The 25,657-nt window shown below is 43.0% G+C and overlaps 1 protein-coding gene across 1 annotated transcript; it reads right to left on the bottom strand.

Annotated features, from left to right (window-relative positions):
* Positions 1 to 15,558: 15,558 nt before the first annotated feature.
* On the bottom strand, positions 15,559 to 23,394 carry ISCA2 (iron-sulfur cluster assembly 2). Its single transcript, XM_056851755.1, has 4 exons — positions 23,315 to 23,394; positions 19,402 to 19,567; positions 18,693 to 18,808; positions 15,559 to 15,747 (listed from the first exon to the last, which is right to left on the bottom strand). Exons 1-4 carry the CDS (start codon positions 23,371 to 23,373, stop codon positions 15,573 to 15,575), a joined length of 516 nt encoding a protein of 171 aa, XP_056707733.1. The 5' UTR covers positions 23,374 to 23,394; the 3' UTR covers positions 15,559 to 15,572.
* Positions 23,395 to 25,657: the final 2,263 nt, after the last annotated feature.

Raw genomic sequence — 25,657 nt, 5'->3', positions numbered from 1 at the left:
GAGCATTCGCTCTGTAAAACCCTTTTCTCTTCTAAACGTTATTAGCATCCCCCTCTTGCTTTTGAGTATGAAACCTACACAATGGGCATTAATCTAGTGTTTCTGTGTGATTTTTTTAAAGAGGGAAAGAGCGAGAGAAAAGAACTAAGCCTGCCTCTGATTTTCCTAGACACCAAGGCGATTTAAGCTTTGGAGGATTTGCCGGTCTGCAGACACACGGTTTTCTGATCCGAATCTTCAAAACCCTATGCACGGGGGCTTATTGCCCCAAAGAAATTCCAGGAGGAGCAGGAGTAAAGTTTATCAATGAAGAAATCACTGTGAACATGTGGGCAATCAGAGATCCAGAAGTAATGGAGGGTAGCTCTAGGAATCACTAGAAACTCTATGATTTTACCATAGATTTCTCACTGATTCCTAGAACTACCCTATGTCACTTCTGAGTTTTCACCAGAAGTGATGTAACAGCACATCCGCCTCCCCATCTCCCTGCCCCTAAATCTTTACCGGGCAACCCTAAGCACAAACACAGATACATTCATATCAATTTTGAAAGCATGGACTCTCAAACCCTCCCCCAAGAAGTCAGAAGAATCTCATAGCTGCCACAAGTCTGCTCTGGGTGATGCACCCCTTCCCCTCACTCCCCTGGGCTGCCATTTACAACCTGGGCAACCACCAAGTACCACAAATGACTCTTAGGAGTGTCTCTTGCCATACGGAGTCATACTAGCACTTTGTACCTGTGTTACCAGTTAGAGGGCCTGCCTAGTTGCTGCATCTCCCTATACCCTTCTATAAGTAAGTACAGGGGTGAGCCATCACATCTTTGCTATTTAGAGCTATAGTGCTTTGGGGATGAAGAGCTTCTCTGCTGCCCCTTCCCAGTACCACACTTCAGACAGCAGCACCAAATAGACATGGTGCTTTTACAGAAATCAGACTGGGAATGTTTAAAATATAAAATAATTTAATAACGGAGTAAAATAATACATATGTTCTGTAGCAATTTGGCCGTAGCAAGGAACAAAGAAAAGGGGAAGACAGACAAGTGTTATGTCCCTACACCAGGTACTTCCTAAAGGATGTTGAATTTTACACTTGCAAGTAAGCTATAGGTTATCATTACCTTAGATCTCCAGGTTGGGACTCCTCACCATTGTCCCCTGCCTCGTTGACAAGAAGAAGTTCCTTGGTGAAAGCTTAGTCCATCACGGCTTGTGCATATCTGTGGAACTGCCCCAGATGGAAGAAGGGCACTCTCCCTCATGTCCAGAATGTTTATAACACTCTTTCTCCCCCTTCCTTTTTGGACTGCCTTCCTGTCCCAAAGGAAGAGTTTTCCTTCTGTCTCTTTAGTCTTTCCAGCTTTTATCACTTTAGGAGTGACTCACTCGCTTGGGATGTGGTAGTAATCCATCAGCATAATTAAGAGCTTGAGAGCTCGGAGCTCGGAGCTTGAAAGCTGCTATCTCCAACCCCTTTCCCTCCTACCAGCTATCATTCTGCAGTGGGGCTCCTGTGCATGAACGGAGTCACAATAAATGATGCATTCCAGTGAATTCTTGGGTGGAAGATGTTTCTCCCCACTAGTGTTGCCAGATTACCTATGTGGGATCCTTTTTCCAGGGCCTCCATTTTTCCCCTCACAATGCCCATACATAGCAGAGGAGTGGCAGGGAAGCGTTCTAACATTGGCACCGGTACACACATACACTCTTATAGGATTATTGTAAGCCAATTTACCTCAGCAAAGTGCTCTGGCAGTGGCTACCCTGTTCTCAATTATTTCCCCTTCTCACCTCAGGCAGCAAAATCCCTCAGGCATATTATACTTTGTCTCTTGACCCAACTTATTTCAAAAGGCTATAGTTCCCCTTTCTAAAGATACCTCTACAGTTATACACTCCACTCCCTAAGAGGAACTCTAGAGGAATAGCCCAGACAGACAGTAGGCAAGGCGGCTTCTTCCTCACACCTGACAACTGGTGTAGCTGTATAATAAATCACGACTAGTTCGGGTAAAAACTGCGCTAGAGCAGGTTACTCCTTCATTCCAGCCATTCATTGGAAGTATTGTATTTATTTAATTGTTCTCTAATGGTGTAATTGGGTTTGATTGTATTGCTTATTACATATATTATAATGGTCTTTAATGTATAAAAACACAGCCAAATCTGTGAACATTTCAATCAAAACAGATCTTTCTACAATCCTGAAAAATGCCCAGGTTTGCAGAAAAATCTGAAATCTAATAAATAAATAAATAAATAAATAAATAAATAAATAAATAATGAGAGGCTAAACCCTCAAAAATAATAGAAGGAGTTACCTGTAGCTTTAAGAAAAGAATGCCCTTAGGAGGTATTCTTAGGTAAACACATGGTTTTGTCAGACAGCTTTCCAGTCTTTGTTTCTGTCAGTAAAAGGCAGGGGAGAAGGCACGTCTCTTTCCAGGGCTGCTTTGGCCTTTGAGGCAGAGGTAGAAAAAGAAGAGTTGGCTTTTATATGACGACTTTCTCTGCCACTTAAGGAAGAATCAAAACCACTTACAATCACCTTCCCTTCTCCTCCCCACAACAGACACCCTGTGAGGTAGGTGGGGCTGAGAGAGCTCTAAGAGAACTGTGACTAGCCCAAGGTCACGCAGCTGGCTTCTTGTGTAGGAGTGGAGAAACAAACCCAGTTCACCAAATTAGTGACCGCCGCTCATGTGGAGATCAGTTCACCTGGAGAAAATGCCCACTTTGGCTATTGGACTCTATGGCATTGAAGTCCCTCCCCTCCCCAAACCTTGCCCTCCTCAGGCTCCGCCCCAAAAACCTCCCGTTGGTGGCAAAGAGGGACCTGGCAACCCTACTGCTTCGTGTTACAGATTTTAAAAGGCCAAAATCAGTTTCAGTGTTACGGCTTCCCACAAAGTATTCGGTGTTGGAAAATGTGCCCTTCTAGACGGTGTCACTTGCCCGCACATTTAGAGGGGGGACTGACCAGAGAGTCAGATAGATAGACAGGACACGGGAAGGTTATCTCTAGTTGCACCTCACCCTCATTTCCTGTCCCCTTTGATGTTTAGAGATATATTGTCAGGGAAACTTCCCCTCTCTCTCTCTTCCCCTTTGCCCTTCATCCAAGGAAGACCTAGAGCCGGGCGCGTCCAGGCCTTCCCACCCCAAGATGGAGTGGAAGGCAGATACCTTTTTATACCTAGAGAATTAGCAAGGTAGATTAGGATAGGGGACCCTTGTTTGTCCTTTCCTATCCAATGTGTATTTCAACAATAAATGTACTTTAGTTTGAGTAGAGCAAACGACTGATGCTCCTTTTATTTTCACATACGCACGCATGTGTAGGCTTCTGCTGTTTAGCTAAGCTTAATGCACTCTGCTAAATACTGGAAATATCACGATAGATAATTTCCAACATTCGGGGAGTTACAGTTTTATGGAAGTGTAGACAGTTCTGTTGGCTTTTCTCACAGACATGTAACTGCCGAGTGTTATATTCTAATAGCTACAGTTCTTCACCAGTTTTGTACTTAGGAGTTTGCCCCTTAGGAGTTTTTTATTGTAAGTCCTCAGAATTCCCCCTGTGCTTAGGGAGAAAGGGGTTGAGAAATATGAAGGAGGGGGGAAAAGCAGAAGATGAAGAGAAAGGACTAAAGAATTTTTGTTTAATTTCTAATGCCTGGTGTGCCCTACTTTATCAGGACCAAGCTCCAAACCCAGGCTACCTTAGGGTCAAAATAAAAGCAGAAAAAGAAATTACATTGGTGGCTTGTGTGCCTGCACACATAATGCAGAGGAGAGCAAGGACTAATATAAACATCACATTACTTAGAGTCTTCAGCGGGTCATGCATCCACTCCACCATATGAAAGCATTGGTCAGATGATATCTGAAAAAACAGGGCTGAGGTGGCCATTTTAATCTCACTTTTGTCGCCTCGCAATTGAGCATCGAACAATCAGGCCTCGTACCCAGGAGAATTTAGCTGGTGTACAGCATGGGTATTCATTTTTATTTTAAGTATCACCAGATGCCATTTCATCCTATTCGTTGCTAAAACTCACATCCCCTTAGAAAATCTCCCATATGCCAGTGTCTCCCTTAAGAGCTACTCTATTGCTTTATGCTCAGTGACTGATAACAGCTTCCCAATTGTTTCTGTGCATGATCTGAGAGCTGGATTTAATCTTTCAACGTGCACTTTTACCATTCACAAAACATGGTCCAACCTCATAGTTTCCTGGGTCAGTTTTGTCATACAAGAAGTCACAAAACACAACGCAAGATGACTGCCTTTTCTATGCATTCAAATGCCTTATTGGGATTTGGATTCAGGGCACGATGGAATATAGTGAATTGAATATTGTATTAGTGGTTAAGTAGTGCGCTGAACATGTATTTTTCTTTTCTTTTTAAATGTATTATTATTTTTTCTTTTTTCTTTTTTTTCTTTTGTGTTTATGTTTTATTACAAAAATAATAAAAAATTATAAAAAAAATGCCTTATTGGTTTCATTGAGTATATGCAGAAACATTCAATTTTTTTTTTTGCTGTCAAGTCACAGCTGATTTATGGCAACTTTGTAGGGATTTCAAGGCAAGGCCAGTTCAAAGGTGGTTTACCACTGCATCACAACCCTGGTATTCCTTGAAAATCTCCCTGCCAAATACTAGCCAGGGTCAGGGCTGAGAGTGTGTGACTGGCCCAAGGTCACCCAGCAAGTTTCGATGGCGTCAGTGGGGATCTGAACCTGGGTTTCCCAAGTCCTAGTCAGACACCTTAACCACTGCACCACGCTGGCTCTTTAATAGCCTTATCTTTTTTACAGCACCCTGAATGTTACCTGTAGACATCCAATATCCCCTTTAGAAACAAGGAAGCATTCCTTATGAATTTTCCTAGGTGTTCTAACTTCTAATTTTAATGGATTTTTTGCAGTTTTAAGGCTGGCCACCTGCCTATATCTGCCATATTTAGTTGTCCCTCTAATGTACATTCAAAGGTCTGCCATGCAAGAAATATTTTAAAAAATAGAGAGCTATATTCAAATGTTGTGGGAGAACAGATGTGTATAACATGGAGCTTTTCTACAAGGGTTTTTTCATTGGTTCTTCCCCCTTATCTATAATGCTTGTGTCGGTTTCCTTTGCCCTGCCCCCAATCACCAGCCTATTTTTTTATGCTTGGACTGTGGCAGTCAAACCACTCCCTCTCCTCCCCATCCATCCTGAAGTCGAGTGGTTTCATTTTTTTAAAATATTTTTTTTAAAAAATTTAAATATTTTTTAAAATATCGATATATCACTAGAGCAGTGGTTCCCAACCTTTTTTTGACCAGGGACCACTACAACTTTTTTGTTCGGTGCAGGGACCCCAAGGTTCAAAATAAAAATTCCGAGAATTTGAAAATAAACTTTAATCATAACTGTTAGTTAAACATTAAACTTAGAATAATATTTGAATATATATTTTTATAATAGAGAACTTTTAATTGAAAATATTAATTTATTATGGGTTTATAACTTTCTTCCGCGGACCTTAATTTAGTTCTTGCGGATCCCCGGGGGTCCACAGACCCCCGGTTGGGAACCAGTGCACTAGAGCATTGTAACAATAGTCTCAACAGGTTCTCTGAATTCCCAGCTTTCATGTAAAAAAAAAAAAGTGCCTAGCTCCTTCCCTCATGGAGATATAAAGGGGGTGTTGTGTCACCACCAAAGATACCATCAGTGAGGACAGCACCCTCCCTTGAAAGTCCTCATTATTAAAGGCATGTGCAGAAGAAAATAAATGCACAGGGAGGGCAGACGTGCGGAAGAACCCTGCCCAAACCAATTCCAATACTTGTGGGTCGACAGGCCAAGAAAATCAGGAGTAAGTCGAGCGTGCAGAAAAGCCCCGCGGCCTTTCACTGCTGCAGAACCATCAGAGAGGATGAATGCAAGCTCTGGGCTTGCCAATTCCCCTATTGAAGTGGAGTCAAAAATATAGAGTGGCTTGAAAAATTGTCTTTTTGTGAGCCATCAGTACAAGGATTATTGTGTTGTAAGCATGATCTCAGCTACTATAGAGGCTAACAACTTTTTAAAAAGACACTATATATTTACAAAGGCATATGGTTGCCCACTGTGCATATCTACATGCAATATAATCTGTCTGTAGGTTGCACTCCAATAAATGTCAGAAGACCCATTTGGTAGCACACAGTCATTTCCACTCTTTTTAAAATTGTCTTAATACAGTGCTGATCCCTGGAGCCATGACGCTGCTTACCATTCCTGTCCCTATACATCACTTGACAGAAACATTTCTTAATGGACAGCCCCGCAGCTTATGTGTCATCTTCTCCTCCCTATCCTACTTCTGAAGCAAAAGATCTCCATACTGCAGTCCTTTAGAACAAGATCAGAAACTACTGATGTATACAGAGTTATAATTCAAAGAATATACTGAGGAGGTGGTAGTAATGAGATCTGAGTCATAAAAGTGTTGTTATGAGATCAACCCAAAATGATAATTTTTCAAGGAAGTGTGAAAGGAATGATCTTTATCACCCGATAGTTGCAGCCATGGACATTGAAGAAGCAACGGAAACCTTTCTGTATTTGGTCCACAGCCAAAAGACAGCCTGTGTCTTCGCAATGGAAGATCCTGTATCCCCACCCCCCTGTTGAAGAAATGAGTCCGACAGATAGAAGCTGAAGATCATGGCAGGTTGCCATGGCAATGTGCATTTAATCTCACTGTTTCCAAGGCAACTGTAATGGCCCATTCTGTTCCTCTAAAAGATGTCAAAGGTAAATGAGACCTGATTAGCCAAACAGGGACATGAGTCAAAATGCTGATAGTCTAAAAAACACTGAAATCAGGAACTCTTCTCATTAAAAAATAAACTAACCAAAGCCATAGGGAGGACTGTGTAAAGGCCTTGGTTTTAAAACAGCTCGGGATCTGAACACAGAAGGCCTTACAAGAACCACCATGGAATTCATGCATGCTGATCGCAACATTGCCTCTTACCCATTCTCCTCATGGCTGGTGGTGCTGAAGGAACTGCTTCAGCTGTCCATCCATTGTTACAAGTTCCTGGATAGGGCTCAATTCCCTGTTGACCTCAAAGTGTGAGTGTGTTTTGCAGGTGATGGTACCCACATAACCCATAGGCTTTTATTCTGTTCATATTCAGCATGGGAGACTTCAGAACAGCTTGAAGGAAGACTTACGGGTATAAAAACTCTGACTGTCCCAAGAAGCAAAGACCCAAGCTGGAAGCCTTGTTGTGCACAGAAATGACAATATGTGCAAACCGCATGAATCTGTGGTATACCTTTGGCCATTGTGTGAACAGACTGCTGGACTTGATAGGCCTTGGTCTGATCCAGCATGGCTTTTCTTATGTTCTTATGTTGCCTGGCTTTGAAATCCAAAATGAACACAAAAAAGTGTGTGTTTATAAACTGAAGTCAGCTGTGACTTGGTGGCAAAAATAAATGAACTGAAGGAAGCCCAGTTTTCATTTGAGGACCAATTCACAAGTTACAGAGTTAATGAGGTGGACACATGGCCATCATGAGGACTTTGGATTAGACGTGTGCCCGGAGTTCCATGCTGGCAACTCAGTTTCCAGGAAGATGGGGGCCCAATTCAGATCAGGACCATGAGACCAAAGGGTTTAACCCCCCTGCACCTTTTCCCCTATCTGAAACTGCCATGGGGAGCTGCTAGTTTCCCACTGGGAAAATTTACATGTACTCATGGCTAGCTGTAAGTTTCCCCAACAGGGCAAATAGCAGTTCACCACGGCCATTACAGGATGAGAAAATGGCACTGAAGATTTAAACCCTTTCTTACTGTGACTGGAAATTCCATTCCCAGCAGGGAACTCTCAGAACACATTCATTGAAAATCCACAAGAGGGGTACATTGAGTTTGTTACCTGTGAATTGACCCTCAAGCCAATTGGATCCATCAGGCATTTGCACTGTTGTACCAGGGATCATGGGACCCCTGGAGCCAGAAGCTGCATGAGATGGAGCCTACAGTGGGAAAAGGAATCTGATGAATGAGCAGAGATGCTGGCAGAAAACAACCCATTGTACTGAACAAACTGAATACATGACAAAATGCATTGCTTTGTACACTATTCTATACCAGTTCTTGATGTCTATAGGGTATTATGTCTGAACCATTAGGATCACTTTATATCATTAAAATCCCAGTAGGATATTTTGAATGAATGGATCTTGACAGTGCATGTGATATAAATTAGCTCTGACACCAAAGAAAAACATAATCCTCAAATATTTTCCCCAGGAAACCTTCATTTTTGCAAATTGCCTGTTTAAAACTCCGTGTGCCCTCAACCCAAGCACATACCTTCAGCTGAGCCCCAACCTAAAGTATACGAATTTGACGTCAAAGACCCTATGAAACAATTTGCCAATTCTTCCTTTACTTCCAACTGCTGCTGAGCATTTGAAATGCCCAAAGAATACTGTGGGAGTCAATGAATTGGTTTTAAATTCAAATCTCAAAAGAGATTTGTTCCATGTCACCTTGAGAGTTCCATAGGTGCACCCCAGGGAATTCTGGATGCGTTCTGAACCGATGGAACATTTGGGTAGAACTCCTAGTTCTTGTTCCTAATCCTGAACAGCATATCAATGCAGCAGAAGACCCAGGCCTTCCTTGCTCAAATCAGATTGCAGGGGAGTTTCTTTGAGGAGGCAGAAATCAGGACACTCATCTCACATAGGCAACAGTGGGGCTTAAAACAGCCAGAATCACTCTTGACCCACAGCCACCCCGATGAGAACTCAAGAACCACAGTCTGAAAATCCATTACCCAGGATTGCTTCACACGTCATTTTCTTTTCATCGGTGTGAAGGTTACACCCGGCTCTGTGTTACCAACCTAAAATCTCTCCTGTCTTGGATGGGGTTATACTTCCCTTGAAAAGCCAGGTCGGCAGTGCTACGTGACAAAGAGGCCATCTTAGAAAACTGGAATGGCTTGGAGTGCTTTTGCCCAGCTTCGGCTGGTGCTCCAGCTGCGCCCTATCCTGTCTCAGTCTGATCTAGCCACAGTGATCCATGCCTTAGTTACATCTAGACTGGACTATTGCAATGCACTCTACTTAGGGCTAGCCTTGGAGAGCATTTGGAACCTGCAGCTAGCGCAGAATGCTGAGGCTAGGCTGTTAGTTGGGACTAGCTACCTGGACAATTTGAGGCGAGGGGGCACAAAAGGAAAACCCATGGGCAGGGTCTGACTCCATAGCCACAAGACTGGGCATAGCTGGTTGTTAGGCGTGGAGGCAGCCCTAAGCATCGAGGGTGTACCATTAGGATGGCGAAACAGGCACAGGAGGCAAAGTGAAGGACACCCTCTCCAATGGCCAGGGTGACTGCAATTACTGGAGCAGGACAGAGGCACACAGGTCTGGCATGGGACAGAGTCACTCAATCAAAGTATTTATTATGGTCCACGACCAGCAAAGGCATGGGACAGTAAAGGGGCCAAGCAGACTGCCCTGTGAAGGAGCTCTTGGACTGCTCTCCCACTGACCAATAAAGTCATTGTTTGGTCCCCACTCTGCATCTTTGCTGCCTTCCTAGATAACTTGGAACCCTGACCCTTGCCCAGCCTCCTCCAGACATCCCCCTTCCTCCCCCCACTCTGTGACAGCCACAAGACCCAAGACTACACCCACTGTTCAAAGAAGCTCTTCTGGTGAACACACAAGTGAGAGCCTTTTTGGTGGTAGCCCCATGGTTATGAAGCCATCTCCCCTAGGAGGTGAGCCTGGCCCCCTCATAGTCAGTCTTCAGAAGGCAGTTGAAGACAGTTTTATTTAGGTCTGCATTTGGCTGATTTAATTTTTATTTGTTGGCAGTCCTAATTGGAGCTTTTAAATTATGACCTTTTATGTGTTTTTAATTATTGTTTCATTCATATTTATTCATACTGTTTTTATTGTGCTTTTAATCATTGTTTTATTTACATTGTAAGCCACTGTGAGTTCTGCAAGGGAGAAAGGTGGGTAATAAATGTTTTAAATAAATAAAATAAAGCTGTTATTGACAGGAGGATTGCTGGTTATACATGCAGTAAAACAGGCACACAAATACTCTTCCCACATAATTTTCATGGGTATTCTGGTTTACAGAAATCTTGGGAAAATGTCACATATGAAGTAGAAGTTAGTTAATGACATGTTCTACCTGATTTTGAAAACCCAACCATCTTTAGTACAGTCTGAAAAGAATTTAAAACATTACACTATCTTACTTCTCACTTGGTAAATGGGAAGCTCTCAAGTTTTACTTTTTAGAAGGTACTGGATGCATTAGAGCAGAAGCAAAGGTCCAGAGCATTTAGAAAGCTTGAAAGTAAATAATTGTGATCAGACAATTTCTTGAGTCCATTTGCGCTCCTTTGTTAATGGTTCTAACAACATTTCTCAGGCCACTTTTCATTAAACTTAAGGACTTAAGGCATTACCAGCTCTATGGTGCGCACATTTTGGACTAACAGAATGACCCTTTTAAGCAGCAGTCAGCAGACAAGGCTTTTCAGTTTTGCAAGAGCAGAATCAGCTATCTAACCCTTCCGGAATGAGAGATTTGCTCAACTTCTACTTGCTTTTTTCAGACTGACATTCAATCACAGCACAACCAAGCCAACAGTTTATTCTAGAGGCAAATTCTTTTATCCATTGGGATCTCAAAGAGTAAGAGCGCCCTCTAGTGAAGCAATACTATAATACTACCCATTCAGGCAGAAACTCTTTTCCAGTTCTAGCTAAGCTGGGTTAAATAATGTTTGTGTAGAACTGCAAATAGAATTCGAGTTTCTGTCCTAATGTACAGTTTCTCCAAATAGTGAATACAATATATTCCCCCAATTTCTTCAGAAAAAGAAAATTGAGGGATGCTGTTTGCACAACCAAGTCTTAAAATGAAAAGGTAACAGAGAGAAAGGAAAAGAGCAAAGCAGGTTGTAACGGCAGTGGAAGAGAGCACATCACAGATAGAGTTTGCCCAATGAGAGAGAGAGTTGATATGATTATTTTACTGCTTTCTGCTGTTGGGAATAATATGCTAGGGCTGTGGCTAGGGCTATGGTCAGAAACCTCAAGTATTCTTCTGCAGGGCTCGAGATCTATGTCAGTAGAGATCCTCTCCTACTCTACCTTCCATCAAACCTTATAAGAACATAAGAAAGGCCATGCTGGATCAAGTCCAGCAGACTGTTTACACAGCGGCCAACCAGGTGCCGCTAGGAACCCCACAAACAAGACAACTGCAGCTGCATCCTGCCTGTGTTTCTCAGCACCTAATATAATAGGCATGCTCCTCTGATCCTGGAGAGAACATGTGTGCATCATGACTAGTATTCATTTTGACTAGTAGCCATGGCTATCCCTATCCTCCATGAACATGTCCACTCCCCTCTTAGAGCCTTCCAAGTTGGCAGCCATCACCACATCCTGGGGCAGGGAGTTCCACAATTTAACTATGTGTTGTGTGAAGAAATACTTCCTTTTATCTGTTTTGAATCCCCACCCTTCAGCTTCAGCAGATGACCCTGCATTCTAGTGTTATGAGAAAGGGAGAAAAGCTTCTTCCTGTTCACTCTCTCCATACCACACATAATTTGATAGACTTCTATCATGTCTCCCCTTAATCGCCTTCTTTCCAAGCTTATCAGCCCTAAGCATTTTAATTGCTCCTCATAAGGCCATTGCTCTAGCCCCCTCATCATTTTGGTTGCTCTTTTCTGCACCTCCTCAAGTTCTGCAATATCCTTTTTTAGGTGTGGTGACCAGAACTGTACACTGTATTCCTCAAGTGTGGTCTCACCACAGATTTGTACAAGGGCAGTAGGATAGCAGCAGTTTTATTCTCCATTCTTTGTCTAATTATGGCCAGCATGGAATTTGCCTCTTTCACAGGTATCTGCGATATCCGCATGCAGACATGCCCATTGACTCATACAGGGAGTGGCATGCAAACTTGTGGTCTCGAAAGCAAGTCTGTCTAGGATGAAAACAAGTGGCAGCTTTTCAAGTTCCCAGCCTGGTGCTGTAGCATAAAAACAGGATCTCAGGAAGTGCCTTGGGGAAAATGCAGAGACCTGGACACCCCATGCTTAGCACAGGAATCAGGCCCCTTCTTGTGCTCATTAAATCACAGAAATGGGGGAACAGCATGGCAGAAGTACTGTGCCTGTGTATATCAGGGAATCAGTTGTGCTGTGTCTGTACATCGTCCATTAAACTACAGCCATCCAGGTATATCCTAGACTAATTTTTTTACACTAAAGGTCTTTTTTTTTTTTTTTTTACAGGCACCTTTTTCTTCTTTTTCAATATACAGGAACAATGAAAGTAACAAGGACAACTTCAGGCAATATATAGCCTGTAGTGTTCTATCTGGTAATATAACATGGGTAACCCAGAATTAAGGGTCCAAGAACCCACACAGCATAAGCAAGCCAGAAGTTGGCTAAGGAATTGAAAGAGCTCAGAGGTTATAACTGAGAAAAAGGAAGATTTCCAGCTGTAAAAAGAGGTCTAAAAGCTGAGATTTGCTAAATTGTGGCTAAACTGGACCAAGTCAATTACTAAAAGACTCTCTAGTATTTGAAAGCAAGAGATAGGTAAAACTATAGGGAAGTAATTCCCCCCTTTAAGTATGAATCATCTTGCCAATGAGAACTCAGAACAATCCAGGAAAAGAGAAACCCAGGGAGATAAGATCCCAAGCAACCAACCACAAACATGGGTATCTGCTTTCTCCTTACCATCCCTGAGAAGACCAAATGTGTTCTCTGCCTCTAAAGTGACCAGCTGGCCAGGTTGTAGGTCTAGTTGGTATCCTTAATTCCCATGGGTGAAGTAGTATGTTTTGTACACTTCTGCTTGCTGTTGCTGGTGTAGTGCTGCTTCATAAAAGTTTGATTTATAAACCTAACTAGTTGTATGTGTGTGATTGGTCTTGCTCTCACTGTGGTGGAAAGTGCCGTCAAGTCACAGATGACTTATGGCCACCCTGTGGAGTTTTTGAGGCAGAAGACTAACAGAGATGGTTTGCCATTGCCTGGCTCTGTGTAGGACTTCCTTGGTGGTCTCCCATCCAAGAATTAATCAAGGACGACTCTGCTTAGCTTCCAAGATATAATGAGATCAGGCTAGCCTGGGCCATCCAGGTCAGGGCTTCCTCTCACTAGAATCCTGAAAAGAACCTGTGCCACTGCAGAACTAGGCACAGTTAACAAGAGTACACAATCCATCAATGTCAAAGAGGACATAGCCTCGGTCAGTGATAACACTTATGCAGTGCAACATCGTACAAATGCTTGGCACTCTTGACACCCCTTTGCCCCCATATCCAAACACCCTCAAAATATGTAGAGATGGGGAGAGGCCTATTCAAATGTGGTCCTCACTGCCCTTGCCAAAAGCAAGGATGTGACCTAGGAGAGAGGAAATAGTTTGCCCTCCTGCCCATAGCAAATCACCAAGGTCACTTTGCCCTTAGGGTCATGGTTCAAAAGAACAAGGCAAAAAGACATAACATATCCCTCTCTACCGTTTTCCCCTAAAAGGTGGATGCATTGCAGTAGTTTGAATTTGTAGCTCAATTTTACCTCATTAGCCAAAAAGCAAAATGAATCAGAACTCAATATTATTTTTGATATGCCTTGTTTCTTGGGAATGTTATCTGCTAAGCCCCTATTTTCCTGTTGTTTTCCAAACATGAATGTTTGTTCATCTAACGGTGCACTGCCATGTGGAAACACACACCCTGGCATCGTTAATTATAGGAACTAAAACTATCAACAGGGAAAAAACCCCTCTGGCTTTCCTAACCCAAGAAACAGCAATCAAGTATGTGACATTTATGCAAAATGGTGCCTGTTGAGAAGAGAACCCAGCCAAACAGTATCAGAGATCATTATGAAGAGTCATGTATAATTTTGGGCATTAAATGGTGCTGATGAATGTACACATATACTTTCCTCAGATAAACAATTTGTGAGTCTTGCAAAAGAGTCCACTAATTACTTCCAGGATTTGTGGCTGAAGAAAAGTTTCCTCAATAAAGCTCTGCCAGAAATTAAGCTTTCAAATTCTAGCTGATTTGAAAGGGAGAGGGCAATGCATTATTATTATTATCTAGCCCTGCAATTATGCTAGTCTTCCTTCTATTTCCAACAAAAATAGTTGAACTTCAATGCCTCCAAAAATAGTATTTTTGTTTTGTTTTATTTAATCTCTTGGCATCTTGGAACAGAAACCAAGAGGAAAATAACGGAAGAAGACCAAAGGAGAATCTTAAGTTATGAAAAATAACACACACACCCGCCCCCAGTTGCATTGTAAACATCCCCACTGCCAAACTCCAAAAGAAAAAGAAAAAACACTTTAAAGAACATTTACAAGCACTTAGTAAACAGCCTTGATAGAAAGCAGACAAACCCCAACCAATATAAGCACCATTCCTCCTTTTCTATTACTTGTTTCTATCATTTCCTTTGTCTTAGATTCTGAAAACTGTTTTCTGTTTGTAGATGAAGCACAGGCAGGGAAATAATATGGAGTTGCAGGTTTTAATTAGTGGGGACCCCAGAATCAGCAAATAGCCAATTGTAAGCAAGAAAACACTGGATTCAATCCCACAGAGGGTCTCCACAGACAAGGGTTGCAGTTTCTCTGATTTCCCCCATCCATTGTAGACTGACTCTTCTTCATGCTGATGCTGGGGGTCCCATGCCTTCCCCCTGCAGCAGAATTGGGGGGGGGGACTTTGGGCTGCAGTGAGGAGGAGGGAGGTGAGAAAACCATGCTCTGCTGTTCAAAAATAGTTCCTCCAGCAGAAGTGTTTGGTGGAATCCAAATCAGACATTCTGTGTCCAGTCCCTAAAGCATTTGTGCATATTTTATATAAAGGCCCTCGTCTTGTGTTCAAACAGCTGAACATGGAGAAGAGACAGGGGTTGTGTCTGCAGACCATGCTTCTGACATCCATAGCCTCAAAAGGATCATTTGCACACAGAGCACAGGAACCTGCATTACCGGAACTGAAATCTACATGTATTCAGTATACATATGAAGAGAACATGGTAATCAGAGACAGGACTCCCTCCATATACCCATCTGTGCCCAAATCAGACATGAAAAGGGCTGCTGACATACACAAAAGTGAAAGGCAACAAATGTATGCTTTAAAGAACCCAAAAACATGGCAAATCACAAAAATATATACAAATATCTCTTTACACGGCAAGCTATTTTAAATGCTACATGGAAGTCTTCATGTGATTCAGAGAGAACAAAGGCTATTTCACTCCTTGTCCTGGAGAGATCAGTTTCCATTTGAGATTCTGCCCAAATTAGAACAATCTAGAGTTCAGGGTACGTGTGTGCTTGCATCATACAACAAATTACACCAGTTGCTTTAACCCCCCCCCCAAAAAAAAACCCCCACAAAATTTAAGAGAAACAAAGCAACAGTAATCATTCAGCATCCACTACAGTCCACTTGGAGGAGCTCAATCAGAGTTTAACCGAGAAAGATGATCCACAGGAGCAGCCTTGCTCAGCCTGTGGATTGTTCACCACCTGGAAGGTGCTGCGAATTAACTCCTGGTTGAAGTCCACCATTGCCCCTTTCACAAAGTTCAGGCTGTCCAAATCCACAACCACTCGGGCACTTCCTTGTTCAAAAACCCTAGAGAAAGAGATGCAGATGGCCTTTTAGGAAACAAGCACAGAAGGTTGTGAAGAAAGGAAACCCACATTCAGCACAGAGCTACCTCTGTTCCTCAGACCATATATACGAAAGAATCTTCTGGATATGCTAGCCCACAATCCATCAGAAATACCTCAGAGACATGAGCACTACAATCTGCATGACCTTAGAGCATCCCTGTTCTCTTCTAAGCTCCCTATAAAAGGGGCCAGATGAGGCTCTAGCATTCGTGACGTCTAGCCATAATGCAAGTCTTGGGGTGATCAAGAGCAGCTTTCTTGGTCACAATTCTGGATCTCCCAAGAAAAACCTGCCTTAGTCCAACCATTAAGATTCACAGGCAGGACTGCTAGGCCTGTTTCAAAAACCCTGGAAGCTTTCGGGGGGCGAGGGGGGGAAACATGGGGGACAAGCGTCACTGACACGACCACATCACTTCTGCTTGACGATCCAAAAGTGGCATTACCATGTTAGCAACGCACTAGGAATTTCCCCAACCTCTATGGTAGGCAACATTGATTGAGGAAATTCATACAACATTGCAGATATGGCGACCAGAAGTGTCGGCAACGTTTATTTATTTAATTAATTACATTTCTAGCCCGCCCCAGCCTAGGCCAGGCTCAGAGTGGTTCACATAATAACAGCATCACCCCTGACTCCTGTTCTTTCCTACCTCTCAATTGGCCAAGAGCAGGCGGGCGCAGAAGTCTGCCCGCCACGGCCGGGCAACTGGCAGCACTAGTTACAGGAGAATAATGAAAGCGCTCCTCTTCCAATACATTCTAAGATAAATGTATATTGAGTTCTTAAACATGGCCCTAGCTCCTGTTTTTGCTTAATTTTATCTCATTACTTTGATTCAATATTTAATATGTTTAATTTTGTTAATTGCTTTGAGTTTCTCTATGGGAATTTAAAGGAGGATACCAATTTTACATGCAAATTTATGACCTGATTTACAATGTTGCTGTGGGGATTGGAAAGAATAGGCAATGGAAGCGACTGCTAGGGAGAATCAGAGGAACTGTCATAGGTGTCTCATGTTCTGCGCCACTGCCATGAATACAGTTGCCAGGCCCAGGCTGGCAGCCAGTAAGAGACCAGGTGGGGTGGGGGACATGGGGGGTGGCTGTCAGAATCAATGTGATGTCACTTAAATTTGCTTAACTTTGTAGATGCTATATTGTTGGAGATAATTATTGGCCTTACAATCTTGCCACAACTGTTTATATTTGATTGTCTGCTGCCACAAGACCCGTGTTGGTTATTTTTTCCTTGCATTCTTTGGAAAGATGAAGATATTCGGTTGTACGAACTGAAGAAGATACCACTGTATTAAAATGAGTTATACCCAGGACAGCTCCTTTTTTCTACACTTCAGATTTTTATGTTCTTTTCTTGGCTATAACTGTGTGTGTAATGTCAGCATCCTTTTCTCTCATTTATTGTTAATTCCTTGTCATCAAAATTCATTATTATTCTGTTATTATATGGTTGATTGCTTACACGGGTCGGGGCTGCTTGATCTGTCAGCAGCCTTTGACATGGTCAATCACAATCTTCTAGACCACCGCCTTGCTGACACTGGAATTCGGGACACAGCCAGTCAATGGTTCTGCTCCTTCCTACAAGGTTGGGGACGAACGGTGGCGCTTGGGAAGTTTTGCAGCGGCACCTTTTGGTGTGTGAGGTGCCACAAGGGGCAATTGTCTCCCCTAGGCTGTTTAATATCTATATGCGCCCCCTTGCCTAGCTGGTTTGGAGTTTTGGGCTGGGGTGGTTTGGGGTTGGGGTGCCGGCTCCCAGCTCTTGATGGTGTGCAACTAACATTTGCACCTGTGGTCAAGAGTTTGGGTGTGATCCTGGATGCCTCCTTATCTATGGAGGTCCAGGTCGCAACTGTGGTCAAGGCAGCTTTTTTCCATCTCCGCCAGGCCTGGCAACTGGTGCCCTACCTCTCCCACCCTGACCTAGCCATGATGATCCATGTGATGGTCACCTCTAGGCTGGATTACTGTAACTCACTCTATGTAGGGCTGCCCTTGAGACTGACCTGGCGGCTCCAGCTGGTTCAGAATGCAGCATCGAGGCTCCTTACGGGAGCCTCGCCCAGGGAGCATATACAGCCAGTGCTTTACCACTTGCACTGGCTCCAGCTGGAGTATTGGATTAGGTTCAAGGTGCTCTGCCTGGTAACGTCAGGGCCCCGCGGGACCTGAAAGAATTCTGCAGGGCCTGTAAGACAGAGTTTTTCCACCAGGCCTACAACTGACGACAGCTGCCGATATCATTTTTACTGGCCTCCCCCCCTTCCCTTCCCCTCTGAACGTGGGAATGATATAGATTGAAGGGGTGCTACCTGTACGGTGCTTACAGTATATTTGGAAATTAGTGCACCATCATGTGGGTTTTTTTTTTAGAGTTTTACTGTTTGGTTTTATTAGTGATTTTATGTATTATTGAAGGCTATTCTATGTTTTTAAATGATGTAACCCACCCTGAGCCGGTTTGCTGGGGAAGGCGGGGTACAAGTTCAATAAATAAATAACATGCATAACTTATCTACCTATTATTTATATTATATTGTTTGCCTCTTTTGAGGTTCTTATTGTTCCTCTTTTCTTCCTCATGGGAGGACCTCTCCCTCTGTTTGGCTGGGGCCTCCCCAGTCAAGGTCTAGTGGTGGCAACCAGTTCCCAGCTCAAGGGCTGAAGGCAGCGGCTGTGGAACTGGAAGGCTCCTTGGAAATGATCCCTGCCCGCAACAGAACGCTGCACAGCCCCACTGCTTCCTGTGGCAGGCCCCACTGCATTTTTATTTTGATGCTGGTTATCTATAAAATGGAATTCTCTACACATCGGGATTCTTAAGCTCACTGCAACTCTTCACATCCCTCTCCCCAATGTTATCTATGCCCTTACCTGTCATCAGAATTGACAACTGTATCCAATGAAAACTTGTACTGGAAACCTGAACAGCCGCCTCCTTCCACCTGCAGCCTGAGAAATTCAGATCCTTCCGTAATCTCCTGTAGCCTCTGTTGCAATAGAAAAAAGAGAGCTAAAGGAGTGGGCAAGAGTCCTATGCAAACATTTAGAAGCCACTTGAAAGCCTAATGAGTAAGAGCCCTTGAAAGTATCTGGAGCACTAGAGAGCACACAAAGTGCAGAACAGAGAGGCAAGGCACACCAAGAAGCACATTCATCCCACAGGGAACACTTTAGGTGCCTCACTCAAGAAATTAGTTTGCTGTGGAATTATCCACACACCTCAGATTTATACCATGTACCTCTGACATAGTAAAAACCGGATAAACCCCCCCAACCTGAATCAAGTGTTTCATTACAAACACACATTACTACGACACTACAAATTATAAGCCTCTAGTCCGTACTTATACCAAAGTACAGAGCATTTAAATGAGCAGGTCACAGACTGCTAAATATAAATAATAATAAAACCCCATTTGTAACTATGGCAACCTTACTGATATCTACAACTACATAATTTTAAAATGCAGAGAGAGAGAGAATGCTCACAGGCACACAAGCATTAGGGCACTCTGAAATCTAGGGGGCCTCACATCATGTTATGTAGCATATAGATTTGGTGACTGCCAAGGAGTCATACCTTCACACAGCTCTCACTAAGGTAGATCTGTCCATCATTTGAATCACTCTGTCTCTCTCCAGGGGCAGAGGATGCCACCAGCCGACCTCTTACCCTTGATACCCAGGCACTGTTCTGTGAGGTCTGGGATGGGGCTCTCACCGGGTGCCAGAGAGCATAGGTAGGGCTGCGTAGGAAAAACATGAAATGAAAAGTAAGGTCTTGGGCAGAAAGTACAGCAGACTGGAGATACAAGGAAGGAAGACAGCATAAAAGCCATGAGGGAAAAAACACACATAAAAGTGGAAGGCAACTATGAACAGATCAAGAATTTTCAAAATGAAGGAACAGGTGTCTTTGGAGAAATCCCAACATGTAGAAGCAGCAAGTTAAGTGTGGTGTTTCTGTAACCATGGTGTAAACACTAGATGAAGCATCTATAATGCCTTTCTGGGGGAGAGGACCGAAGTAACAAGCTTCCCCCTGGAAGACCTCAGCAGTGTGAGTCAGATTGTGAGGCACTCTTCCCATATATACCGGTGCACAGTGTGGAAGGAAAGCAGATCATATGATACTTTATATTTCCTAGTTCTCTGTTCATATACATTTATTCAGTGCATTTTTGCCTCACCCTTTCCTTCAAACAGCATGGTTAGGATTTCAGACTAGGATCTGGGAAACCCAGATTCAAATCCCCACTCTGCCAGGGAAGGCTGCTGGGTGAACTTGGGTCAGCTGCACACGGTTCTGTTGGTTATTGTGAGGATAAAATGGGGGCAGGGAGAATTTTGTAAGCCATTTGGGGTATCCACTGGGAAGAAAAGTTATATAAATGAAGTAAATAAATGAATAACCACAAGAACACATGAAGCTGCCTTATAATGAATCAGACCCTTGGTCCATCGAAGTCAGTATTGTCTACTCAGACCGGCAGCGGCTCTCCAGGGTCTCAGGCAAAGGTCTTTCACATCACCTACTTGCCTAGTCCCTTTAACTGGAGATGCTGGGGATTGAACCTTGGACCTTCTGCATGCCAAGCAGATGCTCTACCACTGAGCCACGGCCCCTCCCCTTCTCTGTTTTATCATCACAGCCACCAGGTGAGGTGGGTAAGGCTGAAAGAGAGTGACTTGCCCAAGAACACAGGTCTACCAGGTCATACTCCATCACTCTGACCACTACACCACACTAGCAGGAACAAGTCTCTAGCAGAAAACAGATTCTAAAGAATGATGAGGATCCTTCACAGAATCCTTGCTGCTATGGAACTTTGTGTCCCAGGCTATGAAGAATCAGTGCTTCTTTAAAACTGTTTTATTTAGGCTACGTATCAGAGGGGAAAAACTGAGAGAAAAACAACATTCTATGCTGGCCTAACAGGGCCATCCTAAACAAAGTTACAACCTTCTAAGCCCACTGACTTCAAAAGACTTATAATTTTGCTTGTGTGTGTGTAAAGTGCCATCCAGTCACAGCTGACTCATGGCAACCCAGTAGGGTTTTCAAGGAAAGAGGTGCACAGAAGAGGTTTGCCCTTGCCTGCCTCTTCATAAATTGAGAGAGTTCTGAGAGAACTGTGACTGGGTCAAGGTCACCCAGCAGGCTTCATGAAGACGAATGGAGAATCAAACCCAGTTCTCCAGATTAGAACCCACCACTCTTAACCACTACACCACACCGGCTCTGTTTAGAACTGCACTATTAGTTTCTTAATCCTATCCCCTCTTCTGTTAGGATGTTCAAGATGACTGTGCCCTTACTAGTGGGTCTGGGGATAATTTTCAAAGACTAGACATAACCAAGTGAGACATGAAGCTCTAGACACACTTTTTCTGCCCTTTGTTTCTCTTCACCTGCACATTGCTTCCTTTCTCCCTTACACAAAGGGGCCTTTTAAATAATAAAAAGCAAAGTGCTGGATTTATGAATACTTGGCATTTAAGCAAACACAAGGGGAGGAAAAGACATAATAGGTTTTTGTTCCACAGCGCTACGAGATTTATCGAGACAGTGCTTGTGATCTTCTGATCAGAAAGGAGAAGTTGTTGTCTATAATAACTTTGCTGTGGTCTTAATTGTTTTACTAAACTACAGGAGCAGATGCCTATACAGGTTATAGAGAGGGAAAAGGAAACCATTTGACTGAAATGAGCAGCAGTTATTCTCCTCTGCTCCCTGACTCTGGGCAGCCTTAGATACATCACAAACCAAACAATCATCTGTAGTTATCCTTTCCACTGTATCGGTGTCATTATCCATATGCCTGAACCCTGCCTGAACTCTGCTAAACTCCTACCCTCAATTCAGCCTTCTGGTTGCAAGACCCATATGCTAATTAAGCAGCACAAAAAAAGACGACTTTTTAATCTTGAGCCTTTCTATTTTTCTTAAACACCCTTTTAGCTCTTCTGTGGCCCATTTGCTGTTTTGTTCCTTAAATGTGGTCAGAGCAGCAATGTCAGATGACAGGATTCTTGAGTTCAATGTATAGACTTGCTGCGTGGACAATTTTAACCAGTGACTTACTATCTACATTTCTTTTTTAACAGCACTGTAGAGTAAGCATTTATATATTAGCAAACTACAGTGGACATAAAGGGACAACACTACCCCCCCCCCAAAAAAAAAAAGAATTTTGGGCACTGCTGTCAAAACAAATCAGGGTTGTATTTTCTTCTATCATATCATGGCTTAAAACACCAACTTAAAATCATTCCTCTGTGAACGAAACAAACTAACTATTGCACATGATGTTGGATAAACACTGCGTAACCTTGAAAACACTCAGCCTTCCCTCTTCTGTCTCTCACCACAATTCTTCGTAACAGTGATCTAAGCGCAAATACTTTAAACCACTTTTCGCCTATTTTGGATTTTGCTCCCCAGGTGACTGAGGGCCATACTCTACTTATTTTTATGCCAGAAACTCAAAAATCGTTGAAAGGTTCGACAGCATTTAAAAAAAGAAAGAAAAGAAAACCTGGCAACAACAGGGCAGCACAAGCCAACGCGCACTTCATCAGCAGTAAGCCCCACTTTATTCAATGGGGTAGCTTACTCCCAGGTAAGCACACAGACTTGTTGCAGCCTTAAACTGTTCCTTGATTCAATAATTCACAGTGGGTCGCTGTGTTAGTCTGTCTGCAGTCGTAGAAAAGGGCAAGAGTCTGGTAGCACCTTAAAGACTAACAAAAATATTTTCTGGCAGGGTAAGAGCTTTCGTGAGCAACAGCTCAGGAAATTCAGTGTTGGTCTGTCTGCAGTAGTAGAAAAGAGCAAGAGCCCAGTAGCACCTTAAAGACTAACAAAAATATTTTCTGGCAGGGTAGGAGCTTTCGTGAGCCACAGCTCAGGAAATTCACAGTGGGTAGCCAGGTTAGTCTGTCTGCAGTAGTAGAAAAGAGCAAGAGTCCAGTAGCACCTTAAAGACTAACAAAAATATTTTCTGGCAGGGTATGAGCTTTCGTGAGCCACAGCTCACTTCTTCAGACACAGCTTAGAATGTATCTGAAGAAGTGAGCTGTGGCTCACGAAAGCTCCTACCCTGCCAGAAAATATTTTTGTGAGTCTTGAAGGTGCTACTGGACTCTTGCTCTTTTCTACTACTTGATTCAAAAAGATAGACAGCGTGCCCTTCTTGATATTTCTCTGCACAATTACCTAGGGATCCCCCCCTCCTTAAAAGCCACGCCATTGCTATTAAGAACAGGGTAACAAGAACAGGCTGTATAAGGGAGAGAACAGAGTGGGCTGATCCGTTAGCAGGTGGCAATAAGGGCTTGCATGGGAAAAGGGGAGAGCTGCTATTGTCGGGAAGTGGCAACGCCGAATAAAGGACTCGGCGCTATCCCAACGGCCGTTTCGTCCAGCTAAGAGGAGGGGGGGATGTAGCCGATGGCCGCATCACACAGGAAACGGACGCCGCGGCCTCTACCTGCTTCGCCCGCAACTTCTCAACGTCCTAAAGCAACCGAGCCCTGCCAGCGCCGCCATCTTGTTCGCCGCGCTACTGCCTCGCTATTGGTGGAAACGTGCCCTGTGTCCCGCCCATGGACATGACGCATTGAAGCCCTTCCAGAGAAGGAAACCTGGCGGAAGTGGTAGCAGTGCCTCTGTTAAGCTTCATGATAGGGTGGCTCTGCGACGCCAAGGGAAGAACGACTGCTTTATAAGATATAATCATTACGAAACTTAAAACCTTCCGAATTACATGTTTCTACGTTGATTTTTTTTTCCTCTGGCGTTCTTACCGTTTTCCCCCCAAGCGTGAAAAAAACGGCAGTTTACTAGTTGGCAACCCTAACAATAAAACTGGGCACGCTTAGAATGAAGGTTGTGTAATTCATATTAGAACCAACCGAAATGCAACAAATCACGTGCGAGCTTGAAACTTTCTGGGGGTTGATTGGTCCTAATAAAAAGTATTACAATTCCGGTTCTGGAATTTTGGGGGAACCAGTACGACCTTCAAATCTGGGTGCACCCAGTGGTGCAGTTACATAAATTTAGACTCTGGAGCAAGGGTTGCCTACCGCAACTTGAGAAATTTCTGAAGATTTGTGGGGGGGGGGGTGCCTCGAGAGGATGGAGTCTGGGAATGGGAAAGCTTAGTTCAGATATAATGTCACCCTCGGACTTCTAGACTCTGGTATACTTCCAAAGCCGTCTTCCAAGGCTGCCATTTCCTCCAGGGGAATTTACCTCTGTACTCTGGAGATTATTTGTAATTCCAGGACAACTCCAAACCCTACCCCACATTGATGGTGATAATCCTAGTGAATGTTCTGGTGTTATGGAGACCCTCTTTAGATGTTTCATATGCTAAACTACTGCCTGCTTCTGGGGGGCTCATGCGAGATGGTGCCCAGGACTTTGGCACCGCTAGGCACACCTAGGACTCTTTAAAGAGGAGAAAACACTTCAACTCAGACTTTATGTTCAAGACAATTCTGGGCATGTTGACTTGTAAGTACATGCCACTGAATTTAATGGAGCCTTTTGACCCCAGTCAATATGCATAGAATTGTAGTTTTATTGGGAATGGGAGGGAAAAGGTACCTAATATGTTTTCAAAGCATTGCAAGCTGCTTTGAAGATTAAGTGAAAAGCAGAATATAGATATAATAAAAATACATTTAAGAATCAATTTGTTTATACTATTTTAAGAGTTACACATTTTGTGATTGCTGATGTAAATAATAAAAGTCTACACAACAAATGCAATTACTCTTTCTGTAAACAGTCTAACAGCGGAATCCTAAGCAGAGTTACAGCATTCTAAATCCACTGAAATCACAAGCATGTAACTCTGCTTAAGAATGTACTGTGATTTCTGTCAAGTTTCTCTCATAGCACCAAGAACCATCAGTTGTCACTCTCCATTGCACAGAATAACCTCCTCCTAAACCACTGTCACCACAATGATCTAATCTGCCACTAAATTGTGACTTTATAACTCAATGTGAAAGGACATCCATATTTATTTGTCAAATTTATAGTCTGTCTTTCAGTGCAATGATTTTCAAGGCAAGGAAATATTTTAATTAATAAAATATCAATACAATAAATTCCATAGAGACAAGCTGTCTTTATAATGAATTAAGAACAAAAGGTTATATTAAATAGAGAACACCCGTGTAAATAAAAAGATTTAGTTAATGGGCTACAGTTCTAGATCTGGCAAAATTTAAGAAGCAGTAGTTTCTTACTTTATTAAAGATATGGCTAACAGCCAAACAAATACAGAAGCATATACAAAAAACTATTTCCAACAGCCCAAACAAATAAAAATACAATAAGACAAGAGTGATCCTACAATGCTACACAAATAGATTGTTAAAACACTTGCTATAAAAATCTGTTTTAAGTCTATCATAAAGTTATTTGTAGCAACTTTACCCAACAAATTTTGTCAGATATTAATTAACATTAATAGCGGCGGTAAAAAACTTAGCAGTGTCAGCACCTGTGAGCAGCTTTTTAGCCCACTGATTACGCAACTTGGGCTCAGACAGAAAAAGGCCAGAGGCCCTCAGAAGATACTCAGTGCTCACTCTTAGGAAGTATGTATGGGAGACGTATTCAAAACTCAGATTGTAAAGGGCTTAGTTTAAAGATATGGACCAGCACCTTGAATTTAGCCCATAAGTATAGAGGTAACCACAGGAGTTCATACAAAATTGGTCTGGCATGCTTCTTATGGCTTACAGTACAAGTCAGTCTGGCTGCTGCATTCTAAACCAATTGCAGGTTTTAAACAGCTTTCAAGATCTGCTCC

The sequence above is a fragment of the Euleptes europaea genome, chromosome 6 (assembly GCF_029931775.1).
Source record: "Euleptes europaea isolate rEulEur1 chromosome 6, rEulEur1.hap1, whole genome shotgun sequence".
NCBI lineage: Eukaryota > Metazoa > Chordata > Lepidosauria > Squamata > Sphaerodactylidae > Euleptes > Euleptes europaea.
This window is presented reverse-complemented; position numbering and strand designations above follow the sequence as displayed.

What these genes read in the sequence shown, in the direction of transcription:
- ISCA2 (XM_056851755.1), bottom strand. Translation starts at nt 23,373, where the DNA reads ATGGCGGCGCTGGCAGGGCTCGGTTGCTTTAGGACGTTGAGAAGTTGC. An exon ending in TTAGTGAGAGCTGTGTGAAG is followed by an intron (nt 18,809 to 19,401) that starts GTATGACTCCTT and finishes CTATTGCAACAG; the next exon opens with AGGCTACAGGAGATTACGGA. An exon ending in GTTGTCAATTCTGATGACAG is followed by an intron (nt 15,748 to 18,692) that starts GTAAGGGCATAG and finishes CTCTTTCTCTAG; the next exon opens with GGTTTTTGAACAAGGAAGTG.